Raw genomic sequence first — 19,007 nt, forward strand, 5'->3', positions numbered from 1 at the left:
TAAACCCCATTATAGCGCACCCCGTTATACCGCGAAATCGGTTATAACGCGGTTTTCACGTGGCTCCCGTTTAAAAAAAAATTTAAATTAAAAATTGTCGGGAGGAGGGGGGGGGTGTCGGGAGGAGGGGGGGTGAGTGAGGAGCAGGCTGTGACTCGGAGGGCCACGTGGGCTATGCCGCGGAGGGCCGGTAGGTGTGGGGCCCTGGGGGGGGGAGGAAATGTGAGAGAGAGGAGGATAGGGACACTGGAAGAGGAGAGATTGTGAGAGCGCCCCCTGGAGTATTGAGGGGGCCTGTTTGAGGCCTGTGGAGGGGGCCTGCCGAGCTGACTGCTGATAGGTGGCCGTGGAGGTACCTGTCGGAAACTTCCCTTCTACCAGTCTGCAGCATGCTGCCTGGACAGGCATCTCAATAGACACCTTCCAACAGGCCAGCTCTGCGGATCAGGACAGATTAGTTTTGCTGACAGGGGCCTGGCACCTTTCCCATTACTCATTGGGCCTGGGACAAGAGGCCCTGCACACAGGACACACACAAGCAGCATACACACATCTCTATCCCCCCATGCTCTCCCCCCAAGTGCCTCTCTCTGCCGTAGTGGGAGGTAAGGAGCAGGTTTGTAGGGCTTCCGGCCACCTCTTCCTTTCTTCCCTCCTCACTCCCTCCACTCCTCACTCCCTCCCTCCCTCCCAATCAGGCGCACGGCGACCATTTTTTTTTAATTAGCGCAACCCCGTTACTAACGCGGTGGTCTCGGGGTGGACTCCGAGGCCCACGCTATAACGGGGTTTACCTGTATGTATCAATGTACTCACCCCACTTTTTTCTTTTTATGTATCCCCTTCCCTAAATTCTGAAAAATTATTAATAAAAATTAAGTAAAAAAGATAAAAGAAAGAAACAAAATAAAGGCCTACTCCACTTTGGAGAATAACTAAACCTTTACTCCAACCCTTTCTAACTGGGTGGATAGCTAAGCTGGTTACCACCCCAAATACATATATATATATATACAACCGTCCAACAAGACAGTATCTTGTCTGTTTCTGTTGTTGTAGCTGTAGGGTTTTGCAGTCCAACCGCTCCTAGGAATAACAGTCTGGTCTTTCCTCTGTCAGCATAGTTGTATGCTCAGGAAAATCTCTTGTCAGTCCTCCTTCTCCTTATGTCAGCCCAATTGTGAGCTAAGGAAAATCTCTCTTTTTCTCTTTTTCTTAGAGCTCTAATTGCCTGACTGCACTTAACCATCTCCCTGCTGTATTTAGAGGCAGTTTATTTTAACCAGGGATAAGTCCCTGTTACAAGTCCCTGTTGTAAGTCAAGTATAGATTGTGCTCATACTATGTTTTTCTCCATTATAGGAAGGAAAGAAACAGAGTTCTAAGTATCAGTGCTTCAAAGCCATATATAAGGCAGCATATGAATAAAACTGGTGTTTGAACTTGCTTGAAGATGGACAATTAGTACACCTGTGAGTGTTAAATATGAAACCATAGACTTGTTTAGGCTCAATAAAGGGGGTGTATATATTGTGGTGCCATCGCTGTCCTCTAGGGGCTGAATAGGGCAATTATATGACTTAGCAGCTCTCATAGAGTTAATCCTCTCTGGCATGGCTGTTCACCTGCTGGCTAATTAATCAGGAAGTGCCTTAAAAGTATGGAAGCAGCAAGTCACTGAGAGACAGTTTTTCCCAGAGAAGGGATGAGACAGAGGAGCTCCCCAGCTAATGGAGGCTGGTAAAAGAAGTCTGAGAGACACTGCTAAGAGAGCTGTGCGGGAGCAATGACATCGCCGGCTGGACTTACAGATAAGCCAAACCATTATTCTCGGTATACAGAGACTTTATGTGCTAAACAATAATATCTGTTTGGGGTGGAATGAGCTTAGCTATCCACCCGGGTTAGTAAGGGTTGCTGCTGAAATGTGTAGTTAGCTTTCCTAATGGAAATAGGATTTGATTTTATTATTTGGTTTTTCTCAAAGGGGCGGTGGGCCTATTCATATTATTTATCCCTGTAAATAAACCCCTGCTTAGGGGTTGAATACAGTGTTTCCTGCCTCATTTGGGACAAAAGAGACTGCAATGTGGTGTCGGCATCACAATATATAAAGTCCAAAGAGGATAATAGAGCCAATTACTGTTTAAGAAACAGCTATGGCTTGTTCTCCTCCTATATGGACATACCAACCCTAGAGTACAAAATACAATGTGTCTTAACTTCTTCTTCCCAAAGTCTCTTGACAACTAAGAGGGATAGTACTCACAATTTGGGTGGAGTCCATTTCCAGTGCGTGCCTCCAGCTCACAATGGTAAACAGTATATCCAGAACTTGGCAAAAAAACCAGAGCGAAACAGGCAAAAAACTGGGGCTATGGTACAAGAAGGTCAATTAAAAACAACTTTATTGAGGTGGTGACAGCATGGAAATTTGGCAGTGTGACTCGCTCTTTTTGCCTGCTGTGCTTTGCTTTTTTTTGCCAAGTTCTAGATCTACTGTTTTTCTCCATTAGTTTATCGTATATCTATTAGTTAACTACTGTATAAAATATCATATGTGTCCCATTGACCCACTGACTTTCATGACTCCTTTATTAAGACAAGTATAAATTGCGCTTATACTGGGTATTCTTCAGACACGTTTTCCTGAGGAAGCGATTTTGGCGAAACGCATTGAAACCGTACTTCAGAGTTTCAAACAGCAGATGTAGGACGTCTGTACATGGGTTCCTGATCAGCTGATGCTGAGACCTGCAAGCCGGGCCTGGAAGTGGGGATTTCCCACAGCTGCAGACACAGAGAAGCCGCCCCACCATCCATGCCGAGTGTACACTCTGTTCGAGCTGCTACACACTATTTAATATGTAATTGTGCACATCCTTTTAATTGTTTTACTATATTAACTCTTTTTTTTCACATCCATCTTTGTGTAAAACTTACCTCTGTGAGGGCTGCATCACATCACAATCCATGAAGACTGCACAAACACCATGATCTGTGAGGTCTGTCGGATTTTCCACCACCATGGGATCCAGAGAGGACTGAGGCTCACCCCACTAATCTCATAAAGAATCATCCATTTTCCCAATTTCTAAGAGCTAAACATATAGTAAAAGATCCAGGAGAATCAAAACAGGCTATACAAGTAATGAAAGAACGGTTTAACAGATGGGGATATGATGATACTCTTCTTAAAGAATGTGTCTCATGAGCTGAAACATATACTAGGAAAAGTGAATACTGTAACACTGAACAACGTTTCATCTTTCCTTTTGAGTGTAACCTACTGTCACAAGGGATCAAATCTTCCATACTGAAACATTGGCCAATCCTACAAGCGGATCCTGTTACTGTATATGTGCACTATGTAAAAATAACCCCATTCTAGCCTATAAAAGAGGCAGAAATTTGGGTGACACGCTGGTGCTCGTACATCTAGTCAGCATGTAAAAAATAATTGACAATGTGCTGCAGTACATTTATATATCTAAGTACACCCATTTATAGTCTTGTATTAGTTGAGATTCAACACCATCGAGCAGGAACTATTTGAATACTGTTCCAGATATCAGTTTGTTGTTGTGACTGGTTATGTTATTGTGATACAGATAGACATATATTGTCTCTCACATTTAGTATTTAGGACTTATTATACTATGGCTGCTATGATATATCTAGCCAGTATTTGAAAGCACATAATATTATGCTGCAGAATATTCAAAGGATATAAGTATACCCATTTAGAGTCGTGAATTCATTGAGATTCAACATCACTGAGCAGGAACTATTTGAGTATTGCCCTAGATGTCAGTATAGAGTTTATTTAGCCTATTGGAAGAACATACCATCACTAATGGTTACTCTGTTATCCACTCCACTATGGGGAATTTTAATATTGTACATATGTTTTTAATCTTGTGATTATGTTTGAATTTAATTTGATGTAATAAAATGTTATTATTTTGTTGTTTAGTTCCGATTCCAATGGGTCATTTGACCGACTTGCAGTAATATGAACTGGTAGACCACTGTCGTCTGCATCACTAGTCCCAGCATTGAGTGAAAATGTATGGGGAATCTTTTTGATCCTTTTTGGGATCAACTCTGTTCTACATAAATTGTTTGTCAATATATATAAAGGATAATCCTACAGTATATAAAACATGTAAAATCACAGAATCATTCACACTATACACAATGTACATACAACTGGAATAACATACAAATGTATAAGAATAGAATTACTCCAATATGACTTGTATTTGTAACATAGTATACAGTATTTGAGCTCATGAAATAAAGAACAATTTATCTGAAAGATGAGAGATAATGTATAGAAGTCACAATAATTATGCCCCAAGAATGTTGTGGTAAAAATATATATTTAATGATATATATGACATATCTATTACAAAATATATAATAATTTTCAACATTAAACAGAGTGACAATAATATGAAAACATATAAAAACAGAAACAAAACCAAAAATATACAAAATAAAAATAAATTATAAAAAAGTCTATTTTTTCATATAATAAATAATCCACTTTATATACACAATCCTAAAATACCCACTGTTAGACATAATATCATGAGCAACACAATGTTACGTCGAAATCCAGGACATTATGGTGTAGCCTTATTGCCACGTCAGCACGCTACTACGTGGGGATGTTACTGGCGATCGTGGTGCTTGGAGCTTCAGCATTTGCCTGGGGATCCAATGTTCACAGTTCTGTCAGAATTCCAAATATGAACAGTTGAATACTCTCATTGTAGTCTTTAATGTTCACTACTACTTGCCACATTGTAAATGATAGATGCTATTTGTTTTTATGAATATGAATATACTATTTTGGATACTTACCTCTGGGGTGCTTTTTCTCAACTTCTATGATATACATATTTGACAATTCAACCAAAGGTTATTTGCCATTGCCAATTACTGTAGCTCCAGTAGTGTATCTGAAAAACTATGTATACAATGTATAATATATTATTTACTGTACTTAATCTAATTAATGTGTATATCAATATAAGATACTTATTTGTTAATTACAGTGTTTACTTTAATGGTATACTAAAATGATGTGGACAAATTATTTAGACCTAGATATGAGATATACGAAACATAATTGTATTATTTGCTATGCTGTTAACTAGTAACATTCCAAAACAGTTTCATCTTGTTCACAAATCTAACTTTAGTCATTTCTTTTCAGTTGATAGAGTATGAATATAGACTAAAGTATTTATATTATGCAAAGAATGCCTACAGAAATAACATTTATGTTTTTATGGGTTGTGAATTAAATAGGCAAAAAAAATGCGAATTTGGATCCAGCAGTTCCTTTCATCCACGGATTTCCGTGGAGAACTCACTAAAAAAATTGTGGATTTTTGTTTTTCACAGGCGATGAAAAATCTATGTGTGTGTGTGTGTGTGTGTGTGTGTGTGTGTGCGTGTGTGAATGTGAGTGAGAGAGACTGTTCCATTCAATAAGGCACTACGCGTTTCACTGAAGACTAGCTTCCTCGTGAGCCCCTGAGGAAACTGGTCAGCAGTGAAACGTGTTGGGCGCTATTGAGTGGTGCACAGTGCAGTCCAGGAATAGACGAGTGAGAGAATTGACCCATTCCCAACTAGCAAAACCAGAGTGACGTCTTCGGAATAGTCATGAGGGTGCAGTGAAGGGAAGAAATCAGGAAGCCACAGCCTTTGTAGCCTGCGAGCTTGGAATGCTTTTTTTTTTACTTCTGTTTAATTACATTATGTTCTTGTTCTGTCTTTCTCATTCGAAATCCCTGTGGAGGATTCAATTTCCTTTAGGAACAACATTTCCATAATTACCAGTACCACTACTTTCAAAACTCTGTAAAGGATTTTAATCTTGCGAGTGCATTTATTACCTGATCACTAGATTTATATTAAATATAAACATATTGCACTATTGTATTGTGTTTTTTCTCTTTTCCCTATCTCTATTGGGAGTTGCATTTAATTTTTCCAGTATAAACAGAGGAAATGGAATTATATGGAATGTAAGACGCATAAGAAAAAAATTAAACTAAGATTTCATGCATAATACCAATTTAAAAATAAAATACACACACAAATCCCAGAGTGAAAAGAATATACAAAAACATGTGCATGCTAATCACAGTTTAAAACCTTTTATTTGATGACATTAAACTACTGCCAGTTTGGTATCAATATATGTTTTAGACTATATCACAGTCCTTTGTTGAAAAAGCTGAACCTTAATACAGACACCTCCTTTATGAGGTATGTTACCTCCAATGAAAAATGTTTTGAGATAAACACATCTACTGCCATCCTCTATTAGTGCTATGGTCCACAATACATCCTGCTGTAGTTGGGAAAGCGTGGCATTAGAAGGTGGTAGAGGAAGGGACCATTTCATTTGTATTTAGGTTGGACCTGGGATAGATCCCGCCTTAGCTTTGCTTCAGGTTTTTAAAATAAACATAGTGGCTATGGTCCTCGTGCAGATTATAAGTGAAACGATGATGAGGTCATTCCTGAGGAAGATCGTAGAGAGTACTAGAAAGGATGAGAAACCGAGACAAAAAGAGAAGCAGGCAAGGTCGACTTTCCAGGAGACATGACCTAGGGAGCATGGTGCTGGTGCTGCTAATGCTGCATGTACATCTCGGCTTACAACAGTGATAGGAGAAGCAACAAAAGAGTCCATTATCTTTGTTGAAACGCTCCGTATTACCTAACCTCAGAAATACTTCTACTGTAGGTTTGATTGGATAAATCTAACCAGGCAATCTGCGATTGGGAGGAATGAAATGAAGCTGCAAGAGTAAAGAGAAAGCTATAGAGCTCATTGGAATTGTTACAGCACCCTGGACAGCGCCTACACATCTTGACATGTAAATCTACTGGCGATATATTTACCCCTGCTGTGGTTATTTGATTGTTTCTCACCATTTCTCTTAATGTTTATAGTGCTCGGGAGTTTATGTGTTAAAATCAAAGGTTCAGACAAAATGTTACAAACCTTTCTTTGAGCCACATCTGATATGTATGTCCGTTGAAGAAAAAGTTTGGATAAGAGCTGAACGCAACAGCAACAGAAAAACAAGAACAAGCTAACGCGGATAATCTCTGTTTCCCTTGCTGACCTGGAAGGAATGATGACTGGAGCAGCATGTGCACCAGCAGCCAGATCATTGGGAGCCTTCTGGTGCTGTCTGTGCTGGAGATAGGGCTGGGGTTGTCCAGTGTGGCCGTGGGAGCTGTCAGTTTCATCAGGGTCCGGACTGAACAGAGACCGCAGCTGGGAGACTCTTCTCCGGTATGGAGCGGGGCGTGTGTACGTTATCCATTTCACTATCTATCATTCTTTACAGTTTAGCATTCTGCATGTTTTAGGAAAGCTTTGCATCATACACTATATCAAAGAATGTATTGCACTGTAAGCACGAAACTGTTTCAATGAGTTATCCTCCTCACATGCACTTGGAGTGGATATATTACCGGTGCATGTGTTTATTCGTGCTCCCAGTTAAACTCAGATTGTTAATACCGCACGCATATGGTGACTTGATCATGTTTGGTCATGTTAATTTACCTCCCCGCCCCCCCCCCCCATTCCAATTTAAACTCCTGTGTACTATGTCTATGTAATGTCCTTATAGTGCTGTTGTGTAATACACAATTGATGCAAACATTCATTAGGCTTGTAAAAAAAAAAAAAAAACCACGGTCTTGACATGAAACATCATGCTGTCATGTAACAATTAGAATATTATAATTATAGAAAGTAATCGTTTTTTTTGTTATGTAATTCATGATGTTGGAACTGTCATATGTTATCAGAAACATTGTATGATATGGCAGCATGTTATCAAATACCATAGTGGAATAAACATTGGTACCATACTTTGCAAGGTCACCTTCTGCTTCAATTCCAATATTAAACACACTGTATATACCTTGCCCATTATTTTACAAATGAAAAACTGCAATTTCAGAATAATTAAGTTCGTTTGGCACCACCAGTGGTCAAAGTGTCTTAAAAACAGTATTATGAATACTGCAGTATGTACTAATTAACAATGCATGAATTCAATCTATTATAAATCTGTTAAACATTGGGGCAAAACTCTTTGCCGAGGTTTACCAAATGCCAATGCGAGGTATCCCAACCTGATCTGGAATTAACAGTTAATGATTTGTATGGCAGCTAATGCCACATAGGGGTATGTTACTCTCATAGGCCCTTAGTTAATTATGAATCTGATTTTGAAAAATGTTTACAGAATATGTTTGCTCGAAAAACAGAATGGGAAAGTTATATATTTTTTTTAATGCATTATTTTTGCTTTAAAATGAAAGTGGAACTGTAAGTGTGTTATTATAATGCATTAATACACTAGGATTGTAAATATAACGGAATGATACTGAGCTCTAACAGTACTACCACGTTTCAACCAAGGGGAACCACTGATTGCTTGTTTCATCTGCTAGGTGTAGTGCTATAGGAAATTACCAAAGATTGGAAATCAAGAAATGTGAATCATACAAGCATTTCACCCCCGTCAGTTTTATATATAACTACCTGGGGTAACATTAATCAATAGCGGATAAAATAACAAATGCAGAGCAGTTCGGGTTAATATAAAAATGTACAAAACATTGCTAAAATATGCAAATGTGTCTTCTAAAACTTTTATTTGTAGTAAACATCAAACAAAACTTTTGATGATCACATAAATATTGGTCAAAATAATTAACAAGCCTACAGTAGTACATTTGGGGGTGTCTGTTTTATAATTACAGGTACAGCCTGTGTTTATACAATTTTCTTTATAAATTAAACTGTATATTGTAAACAATTATCATAAGAATATTATTATCTTAATTCTTTTTTCTGCAGTGTAACTCAAATAACATAAAACATTTTGTTAATGTGCATTATAATTTAGCCAATGCATATAAAGCACAATAACTGTACATTGGTTTAATTATTGCTACCATGCTATGTAGAAACTATATAACTTATGAAAATGTAAAGTTTTTAACTTCCATTCAAATCTTTTTTGGAGCCTTCTCCATGCTTGAGGTTTTCATAGTGCTTTAATGAAAATAAACCAGTGCTACATGAAAAAGTATTTTGGACTTACCAACTAAGACTTTAATTAAGTAAAATGTTCTGAACACTTGCTTTGAAAAGTGAGCATTAATATATGTTTTGTCTTGTGTGTGTCTGTGTATCAAATGTATACAAATGTGTCAATTTCATATCCTGAAGTACTTACTACAATATGGTAGATTATTTTGTAAATTCAGACAGAGAACAGGTGGCCAAAGACATACAACTCTACATATCATTTGATTATCATGATTTTTTTTTGGTGGTATACATTTTGCCTTCCTTAGTTGGTGCAATAGCTGTATGTGTGCAATGATTGCATTAGGAAGACCAGAGATTGGATAAAAGACTGATTTGGGTCCTGCCACATCAGCATCGGTGTGGAGAAATTCATATATTTCCTTTAACGTCTTAAAGAAGTAATAGTTTCCTAAATCTACATAGAGTTACTTTTATATTAGTGTGCAACCTTAATGCAGCTATAACACTAGGTATGTGAACCTTTCCTGTTTCCCTATATTAAAGGTCCATTGAAGTAGTTAGGAATGCTTGTTTTAGGTATATCACTACAACAGAGGGATCCATTTTATTCTGTTTTATTCTTTCTTGTGTGGAAATGAGAAGTTGGGGGAATTTTATAAATATTATTATTCATCAACTAACACTATACAGGCATACTCCGCATTAACATACGCAATGGGACCGGAGCATGTATGTAAAGCGAAAAAGTACTTAAAGTGAAGCACTACCTTTTTCCCACTTATCGATGCATATACTGTATTGCAATCGTCATATACATGCATAACTGATGTAAATAACGCATTTGTAACAGACTCTATAGTCTCCCCGCTTGCGCACAGCTTCGGTACAGGTAGGGAGACAGTATTGCTGTTCAGGACGTGCAGACAGGCGCATGCGTGAGCTGCTGTTTACCTATTGAGCTAAATGTACTTACTCGCGAGTGTACTTAAAGTGAGTGTCCTTAAACCGGGGTATGCCTGTATGCACTTGTTTTTTCTTTAAATTTTTCATGACCTGACCTTAAAAGAGGGTCTTTGTGAAGCTTGAGAAACTCTACTTCCAGAATACAGCTGCTACATGATTGGATCATGGACATTTTATAAAAATATAATACATACATATTTTTAGTAGTTTTTTTATATATACTTAGCATTTGCACTTTGCCTGTGTTGAGCACAGTATACTTACATACACTTTTAAAGCTACAATACACATTTAAGAACAGGCTGTTTCTAAATTTGTAAGGCCAAAAAATATGTACTCATTTTAGTTAAGCAAATATGTGGTAATACTACCCATTTCCTGAAATATTCACCATTTTATACCAATGGTTGCAAATTGCTTTCTGACCAAGATTTTGTGTATGGTGGGTTTTGGTGGCATTTCATATCTTCACAACTTTATTTCTGTCAATGAATGCAAAAATATTACTGTGAACATGAATGTGCGCTCCCAGTTTTTCTTTGAAAAAAAAAATCAAAAGATAAAGAAGTTACTGTAGTTATTAATGGCTAATCCATATCTAGGACATGCATCATAGCTAAATGTTTCCGTATCCAGAAGATACTAAAAATAAGATTTCAATCATTGCTAAGGCTACCTAAAATAATCTATTTTTTAACAGATCCGTCTGAAAGCCTGTTTTGACAGGACAGTGAGTTTGATGGAAGTGTTTCAAAAAGCTGAACTGTAAGACACCTTACTCACTGCTTTGTGGTTTGAAAAAACCCCAAAGCTATATAATCCATTGAGAAAAGCACTCTGACAAGGCCAGTCACTAAATGATTCCTACCCTATACCTGTAATTGGATTGCATTGTGTCCTGATAAATGTTTCTCTGTCTTTGTTTTCAAGAGCAAGGCACTTTAATTATCTTCCTCCTGTTTCTTCAGCTTCCTCCAATACATTAGGCTCCCTTCTTCACTCATTTCCTATATATTTTTTTCTTTTATTTTCTTTCCCACTACCTCTCTCTTTCGGGCTTATTCAGTAAACTCTCAACCAATGGGCTGAAAACTCCCATTTGATTCAGGACTCAGGGAGGGGTGTTAGCTAATCTCTTCAGGGTTTCCTTAGCTCTTTTTCATCAGTTGTATTGTGTTTCTGGCTTTGTGAAGGAAGACCATGGTTTTAAACTCAAGTAAATAGACCATGCTTCCTGCATTAGCAGGTGGTAAAAATGAAGTACAATAAACATCTGTCAAGCGATAACTGAGCAGTACTTAAACTGCTTGGCTATTTTTATTACTGTTATTCACTGAATAGGTCCCTGTGTACAATTGGTTCATAATGTTTACCTCAAGCATTTACTGGGAATTTTAAGTTTTGCTATAGCATTTTACAAAATTGTTTTTTAAAATTAGAACTAAAAATAAAGACAATCCATTTATTTTCTGATTTCCACCAAGCCTCTCTCCAATGTCTATGCCAAAATGATCCTTACCAAGTTTCCTCCTCAATTCCACTTGGAAACATTGAGAAGTGTGTATCATTTAGACTCAACTTTTTCCTATTACCAGACATGTCTTTGATATCTTCAAGCACACAAAGAAATTCTGACACTAAGGGGCCTATGCAGAGAACTATGAGAATGGCCATTCGCCATACTTTAAACTCTCCATGTTTTTGGCGGATTCCCCTCGCAGTATGCAGGAAGGTGCGCATATCTGTGAGAAGAATCCGGCAGAGAGATGGCGAGCCCTGGCAAGAAGGGCTCCGCTGGCGAGATCTGTCAGCAGAGAGCGAGATCCGCCTCTCTCTGCACAAATCTCGGCTGGAAAAAAAAAATGTGTACATAACAATTTGATTACTATTGTAAATGTGCAAGGGGTCTCCGGAGATGAACCGCGTTGGTTTTATGTCTGGGGACCCCTTGTTTCCCGAGATACAGGCCCCGTTATGAGGTGCCGGTATCTCCTATGCATTGAGGTAGCCCGATCACGTGACGCGGGACATTTACATTCATAGGAGATACTGGCACCTCATAAAGGTGCCTGTATCTCGGGAAGCAGGGGGTCCCCGGACATAAAACCAACACAGTTCATGTCCGGAGACCCTTTGCACATGTACACTAATAATAAAAATACAGTAATGCTGCTTCATTACCGTAGCGGCTATCCATTAAGGCAATGAAGGGGTTAAGTCACAGTAGCATGTTTATTGGGGACAATGGCCCCCAATAAACATTGCTATACACAACACAATCAGGCTCTGTTCCCCCAACAACACCTAAACCCCCCCTTTATACATAAACCATAGTAATTTTTTTAGGCACAGGAATAGTACTATAGCCTGGCGGTGGCCCTCGGGTGTTGCCTCCAGTATCAAGTGTGTGGCCCAAAAAAATTATTACAAAACACATAAATACTTTAACATTAATACACCCCACCCTCCTACCCACCCCTGTGAGGCATAACCACCATCACCCCCAACACACCGGGAGGCCTACCCTCCATCCCTTGGGGACAATACCCCCTACCCCCAATTCCAACATTAAAAACAATACACACACCCGCAAGAAACATAACAATTTTTAATAAACTATACATAACCCACCCACAACATATAGCAAATATATTGTGGTGTTACTTAACCCCTTAATACCAATAACGGTTAATAAGCGGTAAAGTAATTAATGGGTTAAGCCACCCTGCACCCATTCATTTGTAGAGTGGCTTCATCATTCTCATATATATATATATATATATATATATATATATATATATATATATATATATATATATATATATATATATATATATATATATATATATATATATATATACACACAACACATACATACATACATACATATAATTTTACATATATCTTTATAAATGTATGTAAAATATAAGTTTGATTAAGCAACCTACAAAGAAATGGGAAAGGATATGCATGTAGCTATTTAAAACATCCGATCTGCAATTGACAACATCACTGCCAAATTAAAAACAAAGCCAAATGAAAATAAAAACACATCTCATAAGAGAATTAAGCAAGCACCTATCCAAAGCAGTAAAGAGTAAATTGGTATAAAACTTACTATTGAACAATGTGTACATGAAGCAAATAATATTTACATCATGTACACAATTGCAATCAATGCTCCAAAACAAATACACGCTTGAAAGTAAACATTCTATATAAACAAAGCAAGTCGACAATAATAAATTAACACACAATTAATGCCATCCGAAATACATTACAAGCAAATCTAAACAAAAATCCCTATTGAAGATTGCTAGACAAACACAGAACCAGTGCAAAAACAAATTTATTCGTAAGTAACACGATCATAAACAATCTAAATGCACCAAATAAGCCACATTAAACAATTAAGGCAGGGTCCCAACATATACCCATGCAATCATAATCATCTGAAATGAAAGAAGTAATTCTATATTATACTGCACACACAAAATAGTAAGCAAACAGGGAAAAGACTTGTAGAAGACATGAAAAAATGCAACTTGTGAGTGCGATTCCTCCCCCCCCCTTCCCCCCTCCATTTCCTTTATTAAATATACAGTTATACACTATGGGGCGTGCGCTCTCTTTTCTCTCTCCTCTATATATATATATATATATATATATATATATATATATATATATATATATATATATGTAAAATAATATACACGGTACTGATACCTCTACATAAAATTATATATATATATAAATATATATATATATATGTATATATATCTATATATCTATATATATATATATATATATATATATATATATATATATATATATATATATATATATATATATACAGTGGTCGACAAATCACCAAAAAATCTACTCGCCAAACAAAAAAATCTACTCGCCACCTAGTACCACATGTGTGCTGCTTGGGCCAATAGGAGCTCGCCACGATGTTAAATCCACTTGCCCGGGGCGTGCAAATGTATAGGTTTGTCGAACACTGTATATATATATATATAGTGGTTAGCAGGGATGGGTGCAGTGTGTAATCGCCCCCACAGTGGTTGTTTATGGGTTGCGGGTGGGTCGCTTGCGGGCTTAACCCCTTCATGACCGTTGCTGTATTAACCACTATGGTAATGAAGGGGTTAAGTTGACCCGCAACACCCCCGGAAACCATAAACACCCCCCCAAATTTCAAATACCCCCTTAATCCACTGCCGCACCCCACAGAAAGCATGATAATGGATGGTTAACCCCTTCATTGCCTTAGCTGTTGGCCGCTAAGGTAATGAATTGGGCTGTTAATGCATTATTCCTGCTTCGGATGCATGGGGGGGGCTTCGGTGCTGATATTCCTGGGTATCAGCTCTGGAGCCCCCCTGCATCAATCCGAGGCAGGAACAGGGCCAGATTTTTTTTTTATGTCACCTATCGCCGCTCAGCAGCAGCTTTTTGCCAACTTCTGTTGGCGGAACGATTTGGAGAAAATCTCTCCATTTTATAGCCCCGATCAGCGCCGAGATGCTGATCGGGGCTACTAGAATACGGCGGATTTTAAAACTGGTGAGATATGGCTTCTCGCCACCCGCGCGGCGAGTTTTTTAAGAACACATACAAAATTGGCGGGTTTTACTCAGCTCGTCAGTTTTTCGCCATGTTCTGAATTGCTGTAGGCAAATTTGGCAAATTACTGGAGATATTAGCCTTCTCGCTGCTCTCTGCATAGGCCTCTAAGTGGGCAGTAAACTAGGAGAACAGGAAGCAAGTATAATAGTACAACCAGAATGATATGAAAGAAAGCTTGTGGTGGAGGTCCTGGTTATTTGTAGACATGATGCAGAAGAGTTGTATGTCATTATCAGAAACTAAAGTTCAACCAAAGACTTGGGAGTCGCAAGGCAAAGTCCAATGAGAGTGGTCATAGCAATAAGACTAAGGTCAATGTCAGTTGTAAAAGAGTCAGAAATAGGTGTCATTGCAATGATAAATGAAGTTAAATTGGATTAGGGGATAATGTGCCGTAAGAGGCAGTGGTCAAGGGCTAAGAAATACATTATTATCATCAATGTCATACCCACTTTAATAAATATAAAACTCAATCACTTCTGGATAAAAATCCTATGTAAAAAATATATATGGATATAAAACATTTTACTTTACTGACATATTATACAAATAAGCATGATTTTGTAATGCTGATATTATGAGTCTCTATAGGTTTTGCCAGGCCTCCCCCTTCGATTTTGGCATTCACATCATAGTGTTTTTCCCCTTTTCTCAAATAGTCAGTGGTATTCTGATGATTCATCATGTTTTTTTCTAAAGAGTTTGGAAGTGCAGACTTGTACAGTAGGTCTCTGATCATAAACCACCCTCTTTAAATTTATCATAAATTATATAAAAAATGGTTATAGTGAATAAAATAATTGTATAAATATCCACATCCATCATTCCAAAATACAATTGTTATATGATTAGTAACAAAATGATAAAACAAAGTAGAGCCGGAATATTCATCAAACACCCCAAACTCTGCATTGTTAATATTTGGTCATTTTTACTTGAGACCTCCTGTACTAGTATATTTAAATACTTTGTTGTAACAGTATATTATATATATATATATATATATATATATATATATATATATATATATATATATATATATACAGGCATACCCCGAATTAACATACGCAATGGGACCGGAGCATGTATGTAAAGCGAAAATGTACTTAAAGTGAAGCAGTACTTTTTTCCCACTTATCGATGCATGTACTGTACTGCAATCGTCATATATGTGCATAACTAATGTAAATACCGCATTTGAACAGGCTCTATAGTCTCCCTGCTTGCGCACAGCTTCGTTACAGGTAGGGAGCCGGCATTGCTGTTCAGGACGTGCTGACAGGCGCATGCGTGAACTGCCGTTTGCCTATTGGGCGACATGTACTTACTCGCGAGTGTACTTAAAGTGAGTGTCCTTAAAGCGGGGTATGCCTATATATATATATATATATACATGTAGAGGTATCAGTACCGTGTTAGCCGAGCTTCAATAATCAAAAAATAAATAGATGATACCGTTCTGTGGCTAACGAAATGCTTGTATTTGTTTCATTCATTGTAACATCGCCGGAAGAAGAGATCAGTGTATCTCGAGAGCTCGCACAAATAAAAGCATTTCGTTAGCCACAGAACGGTATCATCTATTTATTTTTTTATTTTATATATATATATATATATATATATATATATATATATATATATATATATATATATATATATATATATATATATATATATTGGAGAAACAAGAGAAAAAGCGCCCGATCCATGTGTAAAATCTGGTAACAAAATTTTAATAAAAAATCACAAGACAAATGCACACTCACAATTTGTCAATGCAAAGTAAGCATTGTATGGGTAAACCCATGCGCCAACATGTTGCTGCTCGCCAAATGTTTGCTAGTGTACATCAGACCTCACTGCTACCAGTGCATCACAGTCAGATGTCCCTCCGGAAATTCATGTATACAGTCTGTTGTTCCAGCAGTTGATGATAGACGCTGTGTGTTGCTCAGGGAACGTCCTCCCTCTCCTGGTAGTAGACGCACGAGGTCTGATGTACTGAAGCAAACATTCGGCGAGCAGCTACATGTTGGCGCATGGGTTTACCCATACAATGCTTACTTTGCATTGACAAATTGTGAGTGTGCATTTGTCTTGTGATTTTTTATAAAAATTTTGTTACCAGATTTTACACATAGATCGCGCGCTTTTTCTCTTGTTTCTCCAATTTGCTGTGAGGTTGCTGACCCCAAAGAAGAAGCAGCCCGGACGTTGCAAATCTCCATACAAAATCATCAACTATTTTTTTGGAAAACACATATTTTTATTAGTTTATTTTGCACACGGTTTTTTTATTTTTTATTTTTTGTAATTATTATTTATTTCATTTTTCTGTTTAATACATTTCACCCAATCATTTTGCATTTTGAAAATATTTTTTTTAGTGTTTTTTGCAATAATAGTTTATTTTTTATTTAGTGTATTTTTTAACACACAATATATTACATAAAAATTGTTATATATATTTTATATATTTTTGAAATTTTACACACACTCACCATCAATTTAATGACCACCATCTGAGTTCCTATATTTAAAAAAAAAATACATCTTTACAATTGTATTTATACAGGTCATCTGTGCTAATATTTGTGGCGGTCTGTTTGTTGTGGGGAGTCTATTGTGAGGCTAGTACACATCCAGGCACTGTTGAATCTTTCAATTAATATATATATATATATATATATATATGTATCAGAAAACAACACAAAAATATGTAGCGCTCAGGTGGATATGAGTGATATTTTTAATAGTAAAAATTATATTATAACTAATAAACATATACCAATATAAAATAGCACACATTTAACTAAATATAACAACAAACCATAACGTGATAGTGGTAAAGAATAAGTCCAATATGAATGTTCCACTTTAAACAAAAATCCAGGGAGATAAGAGTCCCAGATGAAGATCCAGGGAGCGTAATGCAGCTTCAGATAAAAGTTGTATAGCCAACCACTAGGAATCTAAGAACAAAAAAACAAACAGAAGCGCAAGCTCAATAGCACGTAACTGTTTAAACAATAAAGTACATTTATTTAAAAAACTGCAGCCCAAAGGAAATGCACTTACTGTACAGGATTAAAAAAAGCAACCATACATGGGATAGAAATCTCTATGTGTAGTCATCTGCGAGGGTGAGGGGGGTCCCAGGTAGGCAGGGTACATCTGCACAGCTTGTAGCCACCACCAGCTCCTGTCACGAGTTGGCGCCAAAGAACTGAGTCAATCAGTATCTCCACGTCCTCTGTTCTAGCATGTAACAATTGCCAGCACTTGAAAATGCAGCTAGCTGGATTGCAGGGACGCCCAGGACTCCGTGTACACACACCCAAAAACGTGATGACGTCACCAACCCTATGCGTTTCATCACACAAGGGCGTCTTTGTCAGGGGATGTTTGATTGGTCAGTGACAGCCAATGAAATAGACTGAATGATGTAAAGTTATTCTCAAACCCGAATTCCTGTTTCACCACAAAACTGAGGTTTACAAGGTTAAATAAACATTAATACATTTTTAAAATTCCACAATAATTCATCAATATTTGTGTAGTTCACACCATACACTCAGAATAACCCTACTTATTAATTTAATTAATTTAATCACTTCTAATACTACTACTAACAGTACCAGAAAATTAACCTACTAATACCAATCTAACATTCATCAAATATGAAAGAATAAACCATTTAAATTGGAACCTATATCTATAATTGATCTTAGCTCTAGTATACTAATTTCTATCATAACTGAAATAAATATACCATTTCATGTGTATATAACCATATATAACTTCTTATGTGTAGTGGGAACAACACAACAACAAAATTACAATACATTAAACAATTAACATATTTCACAATAAAAAAGGAAATACATATAAGTAAACAAGAAATATATAATATAAAAAATTAATGATAATTAATATTTGAATTTATTATTAATCCAAAATAGGAAATAGTTTAATAAATAAAAAATGTACTTATGCTAAAAAAATAATACTAATAGAACTGGATTGACTCTAAACTTGAAAATTAAGCACCTATTTTGAATATAGATAAAAAATATATATACAGGCATACCCCGCATTAACATACGCAATGGGACCGGAGCATGTATGTAAAGCGAAAATGTACTTAAAGTGAAGCACTGCCTTTTTCCCACTTATTGATGCATGTACTGTACTGCAAACGTCCTATACGTACATAACTGCTGTAAATAACGCATGTGTAACAGGCTCTATAGTCTCCCCACTTGCGCACAGCTTCGGTACAGGTAGGGAGCCG

General features: G+C 37.0%; 1 protein-coding gene across 1 annotated transcript in view; it reads left to right on the forward strand.

Annotated features, from left to right (window-relative positions):
* Positions 1–6,399: 6,399 nt before the first annotated feature.
* Positions 6,400–19,007, forward strand: part of TMEM196 (transmembrane protein 196) — a 33,015-nt gene continuing 20,407 nt past the window's right edge. The window contains exon 1 of the mRNA XM_075589118.1: positions 6,400–7,351. Coding sequence (XP_075445233.1) covers positions 7,187–7,351 — 165 coding nt within the window. The 5' untranslated portion in view covers positions 6,400–7,186. The remainder of the gene's footprint in view (positions 7,352–19,007) is intronic.

Source organism: Ascaphus truei, chromosome 2, assembly GCF_040206685.1.
Source record: "Ascaphus truei isolate aAscTru1 chromosome 2, aAscTru1.hap1, whole genome shotgun sequence".
In the NCBI taxonomy this organism is placed as follows: Eukaryota; Metazoa; Chordata; class Amphibia; order Anura; family Ascaphidae; genus Ascaphus; species Ascaphus truei.